General features: G+C 34.1%; 2 protein-coding genes across 3 annotated transcripts; one reads left to right on the top strand and one right to left on the bottom strand.

Annotated features, from left to right (window-relative positions):
- Positions 1–666: 666 nt before the first annotated feature.
- Positions 667–12,048, bottom strand: LOC113861842 (dystrophia myotonica WD repeat-containing protein-like). Of its 2 annotated transcripts, XM_027494905.1 has the most exons (11): positions 11,477–12,046; positions 10,670–10,984; positions 10,487–10,595; positions 10,303–10,396; positions 8,641–8,728; positions 8,454–8,537; positions 8,042–8,138; positions 7,861–7,948; positions 7,591–7,696; positions 7,419–7,511; positions 5,644–6,632 (listed from the first exon to the last, which is right to left on the bottom strand). In XM_027494905.1, exons 1-11 carry the CDS (start codon positions 11,645–11,647, stop codon positions 6,237–6,239), a joined length of 1,641 nt encoding a protein of 546 aa, XP_027350706.1. In that variant the 5' UTR covers positions 11,648–12,046; the 3' UTR covers positions 5,644–6,236. The 2 variants fall into 2 exon arrangements, 1 of the variants encoding a protein (XP_027350706.1); XR_003504354.1 differs by lacking the exon at positions 5,644–6,632 and adding an exon at positions 667–1,903 and having other exon boundaries at positions 7,419–7,696; positions 11,477–12,048.
- LOC113861843 lies at positions 1,496–5,123 on the top strand. Its single transcript, XM_027494906.1, has 7 exons — positions 1,496–1,785; positions 2,136–2,298; positions 2,631–2,910; positions 4,004–4,076; positions 4,142–4,232; positions 4,307–4,386; positions 4,574–5,123. Exons 1-7 carry the CDS (start codon positions 1,528–1,530, stop codon positions 4,826–4,828), a joined length of 1,200 nt encoding a protein of 399 aa, XP_027350707.1. The 5' UTR covers positions 1,496–1,527; the 3' UTR covers positions 4,829–5,123.
- Positions 12,049–13,231: the final 1,183 nt, after the last annotated feature.

Genomic DNA, 13,231 nt, shown 5'->3' with positions numbered 1-13,231 from the left:
CAAATTAAATTATTAGTATTTTTTAGAATTACAACGAGTATTTTAAATTTGTCTTTAAGAAAATGTTAATTTTAATAAAAAAAAACACTAAATTACAAACACTTTTGATGATTGATTCAGATATTTTTTAATCTTAATTGAATCATTTCTACAAATTAATGATACAGTACTGTTTTATTGTATTTATTATTAAAAAAATTATAAGATAAAAAATTAATTTGAACAATTACAATAATATAATATCTAAAATAAATAATTAAAATAAAAATAAAAAATCTAATAAATTAGAATACGAAAATTAAAAGCATACTTAAGTAAAAAAAAAAAAACACAAATGAAAAAATTAGAGTTTAAGATTGGAATACTCTAAATTATAATTTAGATACAAGTGGTACAAAATAATTGGTTTAAGGATAGGTGTTTAACTTTTTCAAATCATATTTCAAATTGAGTTATAATTGAGTGTGTATTATAAAATGCGTTAAAAATTCTCTAATTATGAATTTAACACAAAAGTTATAATTAATATTTTAAAACATATATAAATTCACCTGTATCCTAAAATAAAATCCAATATTTTATAACTAAAAACAACTTTGAACATGGTGGTGAAACAAAATTTAACAAGTTAACATATTTAATATAATTTTAAAAAACTATAATTATAACTTATAGAAATATTACATTGAAAAAATTAGTAAGCATATAATAATAAATTTCATTTATGTATATTACACCACAAATATAAAATAGACACCTAAGTAGCAGTCTCACTTTTTAACTTTTTACTTCGTGTGCCACACAACCTTAAGAGACCAGAAAAGTTGAAATATGTCTACTTGAAGCTTTGATGCCACTTGTCTCCTTTCTTTCCTAAATTCCCTTTTTGCATCTTTCCAGCTCCCATGATCGCTGCAAGATTTCACCTTTGTTGCCTGCAAATTACTCACAGCTCAAACTTGTCGTGTTTTTCTCGCTGTGGGTTTTCTGCTGAATACCTTAATATATGGCAAATGAAGAAGCACAAAGCTTTCACAAGATTAATGACCAAGGCACTGCGAGTTGTTCTCATAACCCAATTAAAAAGGTACAACCTTAATATTATGTTCTAATCTCCACTTCCTTTTGTTGCCTACTTTTGGTTTTCCTTGTTTTCTTACTCAAGTTAACATTTTCTTCATCTTATCAGTGTCAACATTGGTTTCTTGACTAGAAATCACGAGTCTTATCCATTTCTCAGTTCATACCTTTATACACTGATCAATGATCATCATCTCCACTGTTTCTAGTTTGGTGTTTGAAGTTTCTCCTCTATTTTTATGAAAGTCTATTTTGGCTTCTTCATGTATAGATTGTAGAACCATCCGAAATAACGGAGGAACTCCCAAGCAGACAACATGGGAGAAAGAAAAACCTTATCTTGGAGATACCCACAAGAACACTGGATGAAGCAAGAGAGGATTATTTGAGGACCAACAACTCTCCAACTCCAACTCCTAGAAACGAAAGTTCCAAGGTCCCTCTTCAATGAAAAACAACTCAAATACTAAAACTGTAATACACAAGCTCAGTTTAAAATTTTGCAACATTAGTTCAGATATTGAAAAGTCTTCCATCCTAGCACTTGAAAGTTCACTCCCAGAGCCGCTGCAAAAGCCTATGAATTCAAGGACATTATCACCTAGAGGGAAGAAGATATCATCCTTACCTGTAACCCCAATTGCTCAGTCAAATCTTGAGTGTGAGCATGGAGGGAACAATAACATTGCTACTCCAGCAACACATGTGAGTAGCTTTGCAAATTTTACAGTAAAGTGGAAGAAACTCATTGTCGAAAAAACTCATTGCAACTTAGGGTGTTTCTTCGTTGTATAGCTTTTTCTGATGAAATTGTATGTAATGCCTGTATTTTTCACAATAAATGCAATTCCTGATCATTCAACCTTCTATTTTTTTTTCTGCAAGTTACAATAACATCTATAAAACTATAGTTTGCTATGCTAATCTGGTAAAACAAATGCTATTTTTATGTCCTCTTATGCCTTTACAAATCATAATTGGATTTGAATATTTTGATGTCTTCAAGATAATTTGTTATCCACTTTTATCTGACTCATTCTTTCTTCATTTTACAGAAAAAGGGACAGCAATTACCAATGCATCGTTCTAATTCAGTGCCCGTGATTACCAAAGATGGCACCACGTATGCAGGTGGCACGATTCGTATTGTTCCTAGCACACTACAGTTGGCTGGGAGTATTGCCACAACATCTATGAAGTCTCCACCTTCCCATACTGGTAACTTCTGTTTTCATGTTTATTAACTTTAGAACTTTCAACAATTTATTTCTTGTCTTAACTAAAACTATATGGTACTCGGAGATGGTGTGAATTTTGTTGGTTATGAACTTATAATCATTATAACTATCAGATGTTAATGCCGGTGTTTTTTAAGCCTTAAGTTCAAGTTATTCATAGTTTTCCAACATGCTCATGACATTAATTAACCCACGTAATATAATCCACTTAATGCATATGGAATTAGGGTTTGAATGTTCTGACAGGTATCACAGAGTTGGACATTAAGTTATATCAATAACCATCATGTGCTTCTGAATGTTGTGGTTCAGTTGAAAATGAGGATGAGGAAAATATTCTTGAAGAAGAAGCTGTCTGCAGAATTTGTTTGATTGAATTGGGAGAAGGTGTCGACACCCTTAAAATGGAGTGCAGTTGCAGAGGTGTACTTGCACTAGCGCACCAAGATTGTGCAGTTAAATGGTTTAGCATTAAAGGCAACAGAACATGTGATGTGTGCAAGCAAGAAGTTCAGAACCTACCTGTCACTCTTTTACGGGTTCCAAATGTCCATGCACTTAACTTGACAAGGAGCACAAATCAACAATACAGGCAAGGCGAAACCACTGCTTTTCTTGAGTATCCTTCATTAGTACCTATCAGTATTATTTTGCAACATGGTACAACATAACTAATGCACAGATGATGAGGTTTCTCAAACCTCTTTGAGGAAAGGACCTAATTAGAACTAAGAACACTCAAATTAAAAGAGAAAATTAGGGTTTCTAATGTATACTTTGAACCTTAGAAATTGGGAGGACAGAATTGACTTGAGCAAAGAAAACAAACACGAACAAGAACAAAATTATGTAGCTGCAGACGAAATAAAATTGGGCTGTATCTCACGCTACAAAATTCGGATTATGATATTTCCAAAATGAGGTGAAAGTTCACATTTTGAACTACAATTTTGGCTCAAGAATTACCAAAAAAGATGTTGTATAATAAGAGATATGATCTGAGTTAATTATGAACGAAATTTTAGAATTATGATGAAACTTTGTATATTTTTAAATCTTAGGTCAAATTTATGTTTCTCATTGTCATTTTATATAAAAACAGAGGAATAACAAAGGATAGACACCACAAACCTATTTAGATGATAAGTCTAAGTTGATCGCCACAAGAATGAGAATTCTTGATAAGACATAGAAGTAAGGAAGAACCCTAACCTTGAGAGAAAATCTCACTCTTTTAAATTTTGTTCAATTTGAATTCTCCTTTTTCCATTCAATCCAATTATTTTTAGTACAATGCAAATTAAGAGTTTGCTTAATTAAAATCAAACAAGAGAAAAAGAAAAGCACATTTAGTTTCAAATTTTGCTACAAACACTTTTATATATATATATAATTTTAATCATGAACTGAAAAGAAAGAAAATAAATAAAACTTCAAATTGAGTCATTGAACTTATGTCCTTCAAAATCAACAAGAACAAGGTAAGTGATGGACTTCAACTCCATGGATGGATCTTCCCTATCATGAGTTTCAAACTGATGTTGGGCTTCCAACACAAGATGTATTTCATGTAATAATGCTTCTTCAAGTGGATCTTGAGCCTTCCTTGGTATGTGAGTTCTTCCATGGGCTTGGGTCTGGGCTTGGGCTTGGGCTGGATGTCCTCATCAACAGAACTTTCAGAGGGTTAGGCAAAATGTTCCCATTCTTGCCATCATCAAGATGCTGGCATACTTTTGTTTTCTTGAGCAGCTACTTGTAAGTTTTAATACTCTTGGATAATGTTCCCTTTTGTTTATATTTATTCCTCCATCATTGGGCAGGTTTCAAGTATGGGATCTGGTGCCATTATCATATCTCTCCCATTTTCTTGTATACTGGGTCTACTTGCAAGCATGACGTCCACAACAATGGGTAGGGCTTTTCCTAATTTTAGACAAATTTGAATTGTCTTTGGTATTACACTGATTCTCTAAATTTGTTCTTAGTGAGGAGAAAACACATTTGGGCTTATGCAGTTGTCCAGTTTATCATGGTGGTTCTTGCTGGACGTCTTTTCTATTCATTGGTAAGGAAATCATGCGTGTGTTTTGAAAAATAAACAGTTTTTTGGGCTTGCTATATAGATGATCCTGGTCCTCCTCCACCCCTTTTGACAGCTCTCTAGCCTAAGTGGAGAAAATGATTACTTGCAAAATTTCCCCGGTTGTGATTTTTGTTGATCCTCTAATATTTTCACATATTTGTGGCATGACATTCATAAGCAAGCTGTTCTATCTATCCTACTTGCTGCATTTACTGGGTTTGGAGCTGTTATGTGTGGAGCTTATATTCTTATTGAGTTTCTGAAGTGGAGAAGACAATGGCTTGGTGAGTTGAACCAACAGCACGGTTCCCAAGAGGTGGTACAGCCTCCTCAATCATACTCATCTGCAGCAACTCATCAAGCTCAGACTGACTCTCAACACCATCAAAATAATGTGAGAGACACTGCAGTGCGTGTGAACTGACATGGAATATACTGTCATTTTTTATATTATTTCCTTGACTTCTGACAGCATAATGATGTCTATCTGTACAGAGTATAATGGGTAGAATAGTTTGAGCACACTCATGCTCTTCCTTTTTCGGAGTCTGGTACTCACGAATACACAAGTATCACTTGGTTTCTGACCCGTGACTCGAGAAATATAGAAGCCAATTCTTCAATAACTATGGGGCTATATTGAACTTGCATGGAACTTCTGAGCAAATCCTACCGGTGAAAATATAAAGAAAGGTTGTGTTTAAAGTTATACTGCAATTTTGGGGGGACAACAAAAAGGATTTTGTACAGCAATGACAGTTGAAAGGACTAATGAAACTGCATGTTTTCAATCCAACTATTGGTTAGCTGTCTTATTTTGGTTTCAGACCTTTGACCGAAGGTATTTCCACACACTGTCTTTGTCTTTTTAACTAGTATTCCACGTAACCAGTATATCTGTTTGAGTTTTTCACGTTACTGGAAACAAAATACTAAATTGTAATGGCCATAAAATGTTAGCAACAAAACAGTAGAAGGTACTTTTTAATGATTCTTTAATGAAAAGTATAAGGTGAATACAAACTGTAACATCGAACAAGCAGCATCTTTGTTGGTTTGATTACCATCGTAATTTTCAAAAATCAGTTCGGCGCCGACATAATTCACCCCAAGCTTCGACCCCGATCAGAGACGTCTTAGCACTTGGAATTCTTTGTAAATAAATGTCTTTGGATTTGAATTCTCTGAAGGGATTTCAAAAAGTAGAACGCAAGTAGTAACCACTAACCAAAAAATGTGAAATTCGATTAGTTGATTTTTTTCATCCTTTAATATTCTGTACATGATCTCAAGTCTTTGAAATCCTAATTCTTTTTCTAATATCTTTTAGTGCTCTACTTACGATTGTAGTTCCCAATAGTGTCGATGAATAAATTCAAAACATTTTGAGAATGAAGGGAACATCAATCCAAATATTTGCTTAGCCTCCTCCACTCAACAATATCACATCTCGGCACGCAGACAGCACTCCTCAGCTACATGCAATGCACCTTCTTGCTAAGCAAACAGAACAAAATTAAATGCCAGCACAATAAATAATGGCTTGTATGTATGCACTTCAAAGGACCAATTTCACATTATTCCTGTAATCACTAATCAGACATCCTAGTAACAGCCGTTTTGTAATTACAGCAGGTGGCCGGAGAGAACTCTCCCTCCCATCCTCTCAGTGCCATCAATGGCATGCTCATCCGTGAATAACTGAATTTACAATAGACCAGTTGGTTCACTTTTACTTAAATCGCTATGTTAAAACGAGGAAACCAACCGGATAAAAGATAAACAAACCATATAAAAAAATTGTTTAAAATTCCCTTTAGATTAAGATTTTGTCATTGTTTGTAGCTAGAATTACTGATCTTGCTTGAAAGGGAAGGCTTCTCCTTGAGACTAGTAGCTAACAAGGTTTCAGAGTTGCTTGATTGGCTCTCAGCAACCCCGGGTCTCATCCAGATTTTAATGTGCCCCTCCCGGCAGGCAGTGAGTACAGATTCCTGGGTAAATATCAAGCCAGAGAGAGGTTCGGTATGCACACGGTGAGCAACCAATGGAGAGATTTTCGGAACATCCCGCATACTTGGAGCAGGTTGCAAGGTACCCAATGGAACAACACTGTCCCAGTGGGCTGACTGGCTTCCAGTACTGTAAGTCGGGGATCCACCAGGTGGACGCCTTAAGGGCACTACAATCTCATCCATTTCCAGGTCCCATAGCAGCAATTGTGTATCCTGATCACCAAAACTTCTTAGTTGCAAAATTTGAGTAAACACGAGCTGGGGTAAGGCAAAGCACACCCGTAGACAAAAAAGCTGGGAAATTTTAGCCAAAAGCCAAATTTAAAATTTGAAATGATTCAACATGTATCTCCCATACAACAGCAGTCACTGGTAACTGATTACAACCGTATTTCTTTTTTAACTTCATGGTCTGACATTCTATATGAAGCCACAGACAGTTTAGCCTTTTCCCTCTCCATCTTGGCTGGGGATAAGTGGAGTTGATTATCTTGCATAAGTTTCATAAATAATACCAACATGTTTGAAAATAAAATAAAAAAATTGTGCTGCCGAAGTGTTTTATACTAAATACTTTTTATTTTGATAGACATACCCTCAGGAATTAGAATTGCCTAACTTCATCATATGAAACCTGAATGCTACCAAATATCGATATAAACTCTACCTAATTAAAAAATTTTGCTTCTGCCTTCACCATAGCTTTAATTAAGCATGTTATAAATATGGCAGTATCTAAATTCTTAGAAACCAGTCACAGATCCAATATTTGAAAACCATGAGAAATCTAAAAAATGCCCCCAGTGTTTCTTAATCCAAATATTTGAAGCCAAAACCATCTAGCAATAAGCCAATTTCTAAGCAAGAAGATACAGCAATTTCATTTTCAAAACTGTCAATTATACTATATAGCACAGGCCAACAAGGAAAAATCATGCGGAAAAATTTAAGCAGAGATCTAGAGCTACACAGGCCAATAATGAACATTTTTCTTAGTACCTGACCAACAGAACCAAAACGATACATAATGGTCTCTCCATTGTCATCTGAATTTGGTGACGACCAATATGAATCGAAAGCAACTCCACTGACCTGATCACAGCATTTGACACAAAGTAAATCAGTCCTATGGTAGTAAAATTTGCCACAACTCAATTATCAAGCACCTTACCCACGAATTATGCCCCTCACCCCATGCCACAACCTTGCGATCTTCCATGCTCCAAACTTGAACTAAATCATCTTCCCCTCCCGTCAAAATATATTTTCCATCCATGCTGTTAAAAGAGTTTTCAATATAGAATTGTATTCTCAAAGTATTAAATAATAATAAAAAAAAAACTAGAGCAACTATTATTATTTTATAATCTCCAGAGTAAGAGGTGAAGTAAGGAAATAGGAAACGAGTCCAAAAAATTGACTAGAACCAAACATGACTTACCTCCAAGCACAACACAACAAAGCACCATAATAACTTTTGCCACCACATATAAGCTGTTCTTTTGAGTAATCAAACACTCGCAAATAACCTAATTGCAGTAAGTAAAATAAATGGAATGTTATTTTTCCAAGGAAATGAAATAACCTAACACACTGAGGATTGAATTAGATAAAAAATATACCATCACGTCCAACAGTTGCTAAGTATACCCCATCAAACGAGAAAGAAATACTGTTGATTGAGCCCTGGCATATATGCCATCTGGCTATTGGATTACTCTGCAAAGATCCAGAATTAAAAAAAAGAAGATATAATAACAGAAAATATTGTCCAGAAGAGCAAACTTTAGAATTCATCATTTCATCTGAAAACAAATTATGCCTTGGATGTGTTAATTGTGTTATGAATAAAAGGTCCAGTGAGAAAGCTGCAGAGTTCTACAAGAACTAAGCAATCATTGCCAATCAGTAATAGAATCAGAATTTAACAACAGTCAACTAAAAATAGATAGACCAAAAGTGGGGGAAAAGAGTAAAATAAATGTTGCATGTCAATAAGTTGTCCAGAAACCAAAAGGTCATTAAACTCAATACCTTACTGTAACGTGCATGTGAAACAGAAAATTGAGTTTGATCTTTGATAACTGGAAATGAAGAATCACCGGCACCATCCTTGTTCTGAAATGGGAAAGAAAAGGTAAATATCTGCTTAATACACCAAAAGATAGATAATCATAAGTGAACCATTAAATAAGATTCTCTCGTGATAATTGAGGCTTGCCTTTTCATATATGTACAAATTCCCATCAGCATGAGAAACAACAAAAGCACCATCACCTCCAGGCACCCAAGCAATACAAGTACAACGACTGTTCAATTCAAAACATATCAATTAAGATAACTTCCAATCAGTGTGTTTGACATAACATTCCAATACAATAAATCTCTAGAAGGAGACCTGGACAATTCTAATAACAATCAACAATTCAAAGAATTAGCCTCTCCACCACTCAATTCCAAGAATTATTATAACCACAATAATCAACTACCACTCACATACTTTACTCAGTAAAAGTAATGCAATTAAGATAAACTGGTTATACTCTTGTATACAGTTAAACTAATTTGTCCACTGACTGGAAACGCCATGTGTTCACAGGAGATAACATAATCTAAGCTGCTGGATTTGATTGGCAGTAATCATAAGAGATCGCATAATCTAAGAATAACTCCTCAACAAGCATAATCATGTTCATCAAATGGTAATACATAATCAGTTAATATTTATAATTTTTTCTGAAGGAAATGTACATAACAGAGAAGATCAGGGATGATAGAATTCCCAAATTTTAAAACACTAGCATAGATAAAAGATTTAGAATCTTGCTCAACCACTATGTTTCAATTTATACATCTAGGAATGGGGTATAAACCTCTACAAAATTAACATTTGATAAACATGCTTCCATCCTCATTAAATGACATGGATGGCCAAGTCATGGACTCATGGTTTTATCAAACCTTCATTCATGTAACAGAGATCACCATGTCAAGGCAAGTACCTCCAAGACATTCAAACTCAAATTATTCACATCTCAATAAGTTTTCACAAACTAAAATTACATCCTTCCTAGTTTTCAGGAAACTATCTAAAAAGAACCCATGGGAAACGAAGAAGGTATGGAAGAAATTTATAAAAGAAAACACCCCTTTTATCTACTCTTGAAATGGGCTTAATTGTGAAGCACTACCATAGATAACTTATAATGAGCATAGACAGTGCAATATGCAACTGCATTATTGCCAGCCACCATGACATGAATCAATAAATAATCAATGATAAATGTCGATGAGTTCCTCAGGGCCCTGGTTAAGGAAACAAAAATAGAATATATTTAATGTAAAGGAAAGCATTCATTAAATAAAAAACACAAAAAAAAAATAAAAAATTGAATACTGACTTTTCTTAAAGTAATTGAAAGCATCTAATAGAGTGCATTAAGTGTTTTTTAACTAATGACCTTAAAGCACTCGTTATCAACTAGCAAGATCTATAACCTATTCATTTTGATTGCAGAGTGAAACAGTCATAGTACATAATTTTATCAAAGTTGGACCATATGCACATAACATTGACGATCTATTTGTTTCTTATCATCTATCATTGAAAATTGACACTAAATACTAAATCAACACACAGGCATTTCTGAAGAAGAAATGCTTGTTGCTTGTGAGTTCCAAGGTTGTGTTAAAATCAACATTCGAGAATGAATCTCTCTCTCTCTCTTGCACGCACAGTCATCAAAATTCAAAACAGTATGTAATCCCTAGTACTCATCGCACAGAGAACAAGAGTTCTTGCAAATTAAGTCACGCAACAATTTTGAGAGAAGTTAACAGATGTAATTAAAACATCACAAGGGAATGGATTATTGAATCTTGCCTGTTATTGACAGAACCATCTTTGTTGTAGTGCTGGGCCCCAACAAGCTTTTTACCAACATCCTGTAATTGCTGTCTCAGTGACACTGAGTAGACTACAATAATAGACACAGGAACAATAAATTCATAAAGCTTAAACTTTCCTCACAAAACAGAAATTTAAATTTTAGTGAAAACTTTTTTACCATCACCAGAGTTCAAACCAATGAGCAAATCATGCCCATCCTTAGCATCCTGATCAAATGCGTGGCACACAGGATTCGAATTACTGAAGTGAATTGACCTTATGGGGTCCTACACGTAACAAGAAACCTCTCATGAAGCAAATCCAAATTTCTTAAAAATCTACCAAAATCTGACCAATATACCTTGTCTTGAGAATTCAAATCACTAATGAAAATTGCATCCCCAACATTGAAGATCAAGTACGTTCCTTTCCCATCAAAATTTGCATTAGCCATTAAATTACTTGAACTTGAAGCACCAATGGAACCAATCCTACTGTTTCCACCATTGCTCTTGCTGCCACCATTGCCTCCAACAAAACTAAGTGCCCGGCTTCCATTGCTTCCTCCCAACAATCTGGCTGCTGCGGACCTTACCCCACTGCTGGCACTAAAACTCGAAGATGACGCAGTAGGGGTCGAAGGCGCTGGCTTGTCCTTGAGATGTGCCAGGGTTACCTGATCATTCAATCAAACCAACAATGTGATCATGCAAAAAGATAAGTTCCATCTAACTCAACAAACAGAATGACTAATGCAGGCAAAAGCACTACAGAAATTTGTCCTGGAAATCAACACAAGCCTTCCTCAAAACTATTTCTACAAAAACAGCTAGAAAACAACAACATAACATACGAAACTGAATGCAAAAGTGAATGACTCGTCCGAGAATGCCAACATTCCCCTAAAATTCAAAACTCATCCAAAAATAAAATTAGAAAAGAAAATTGAAATATCAAATGAATCAAAATTTGAAGTGGTTGCAATGAACAGCAAGAGAAACCCTAGTAATAAATCCAAACATAAAAGAAGAAGACACAAAAAGATAAATTACACATAACGAGCATTGAATAAGAAAGTCCCTACATCCCTGAAAAACAATTAGACTAATAACAACAATAGCAATAGGTATCGAACATGGAAAAGAAATAAGAAGAGAGAAAGCAAAACCTGAGTAACGGTTTTGCCATGCGCATAATGAAGAAGACCAGAAGGGTGAGTTTTCTCGTATTGAAGCTTATATCGACCTTCGGGGGTTTTGAAATAAGTCTTGAGACCAGGCGACTGTGCAGTTGCCGATGAAGACGACGGTGACATCATGCCGTTCGCTGTGTTCATCATCGTGTCGTTTCACCTCCGAACGATCATCGCAATCGCAATTGAACTATGTGGCTCTGTTAGGGTTTCAAATCTCAAACAATGGCTTGTTCGGCACTGAAGATCAAAGAAAGGGTTTGCGGCTGTTTGATTTGGTATATACGCTGGCGATGGCAATGGCAATCGCGAATCGTGTGTTTTTGTTATTCGGAAAACGGCCCCTTCTTGGTCAACGGAATGGACGGCCACGATTGCAGTTTAAGATTTAGTTACTTTTTTCCTCTTCTTCTTATCTTATCAGTTTTGAACTAAAAACGCAATTGAAAGACGCTGATAGGAACTTAGAAGAACAATGCACAAACATGCAGACCTAACACTACCATAGTACCATTCCTTCCACCCTCTCTTCTCTTCCACAATCTTTCTCTTTCACTTTCCCTGCTTTCTTTTGCGTGCCCTTTTCTCGTTTCCATCACCCAAGCCCGTTTTCTCATTTTCCATCATGGACTCTTCGAAGCCCAATCATAAAACCTCTTAATCCAGACTGCATTTCATAAAATTTGTCAGAAAACTAACCTTGATATTATTGTAATCAAGTACATTTACATACCACATAATGTAAATATAATCCTTATTTTATTTTACACAAACCAAATTCACTAATAGAAGTCGAGTCTACTGGAAAAAAGTAGAAAAAGTTTATCTTCTATAAAATTGTAAATAATGGTTTGAATTTCGATTGAAAATGACACATTTTAAGAAAAATGTTTGTCAGAAACAAAAACAATCCAAATGAAAATGTTGTAAGAAATATAAAAATAAACAAAAATTGGGCCAACAATTTTCAAGTTGGGCTATACTTAGTTGAGATTGAGAAAAGTGTTTAGAAGTCAATTTACATCGTATATAAAATTATTAGAATTTGCATCAAGTTCAACCCATCTTGACAACTTAATCCATTAACATTTGTTTTTCTTAAAATCCTAAGAGAGAGAATTTTGTAAAAGTATTATAACATTTATCTTCATACTTACATGAATAACAATTTTAATTTTTATATACATATTTATTAGTCATTTATATCTCTGTTCACGTCTTCTTTACTTTTAATTTGTTAATTGAAGAACCATTTTTTCAGAGAAATACGAAATAGTACGAGATGAATTCGACGAAAACTATTATACAATCATCTTCCATAATTTTCATCAAATATTTTCTTTTTATATTATTTTTAATTTGTTAATTAACTAATAAGTTTTAAACACAATGGATTCGTTACTTTTTCGTACTAAATTCATTCGTATCATTTAGCAATGTTCTTTTTTCCAACACTTCTTTTATGAATTAATAAAACATTATATATATATATATATATAATTATAAAATAAAGAGTATTATTTAAAAATGCAAATGCATCAAATTAAAGTATGCATTTATGGACAAGATATAATATGATATTAACTTATGATGCACAAAATTATAATAAAATATTTATTTAAAACTTTATTTTTGAATATGTAAAAAATACACTCAAAATATTATAAAACAAAAAATGTCTACTGTTAATGATACGTAAAATATTTTCGATACAGGACTCCAATTTCTCTT

Source organism: Abrus precatorius, unplaced genomic scaffold (genome assembly GCF_003935025.1).
Source record: "Abrus precatorius isolate BTA unplaced genomic scaffold, Abrus_2018 Scaffold3, whole genome shotgun sequence".
NCBI lineage: Eukaryota > Viridiplantae > Streptophyta > Magnoliopsida > Fabales > Fabaceae > Abrus > Abrus precatorius.
Note: the sequence above shows the minus strand (reverse complement) of the source record. Positions and strands in the feature narration are given on the sequence as shown.

What these genes read in the sequence shown, in the direction of transcription:
- LOC113861843 (XM_027494906.1), top strand. Translation starts at nt 1,528, where the DNA reads ATGAAAAACAACTCAAATACTAAAACTGTAATACACAAGCTCAGTTTA. An exon ending in GTCTCCACCTTCCCATACTG is followed by an intron (nt 2,299 to 2,630) that starts GTAACTTCTGTT and finishes GTTGTGGTTCAG; the next exon opens with TTGAAAATGAGGATGAGGAA. An exon ending in CATGACGTCCACAACAATGG is followed by an intron (nt 4,233 to 4,306) that starts GTAGGGCTTTTC and finishes ATTTGTTCTTAG; the next exon opens with TGAGGAGAAAACACATTTGG.
- LOC113861842 (XM_027494905.1), bottom strand. Translation starts at nt 11,647, where the DNA reads ATGATGAACACAGCGAACGGCATGATGTCACCGTCGTCTTCATCGGCA. An exon ending in ATTTGTACATATATGAAAAG is followed by an intron (nt 8,538 to 8,640) that starts GCAAGCCTCAAT and finishes TTCCCATTTCAG; the next exon opens with AACAAGGATGGTGCCGGTGA. An exon ending in TTGTTGTGTTGTGCTTGGAG is followed by an intron (nt 7,697 to 7,860) that starts GTAAGTCATGTT and finishes CTCTTTTAACAG; the next exon opens with CATGGATGGAAAATATATTT.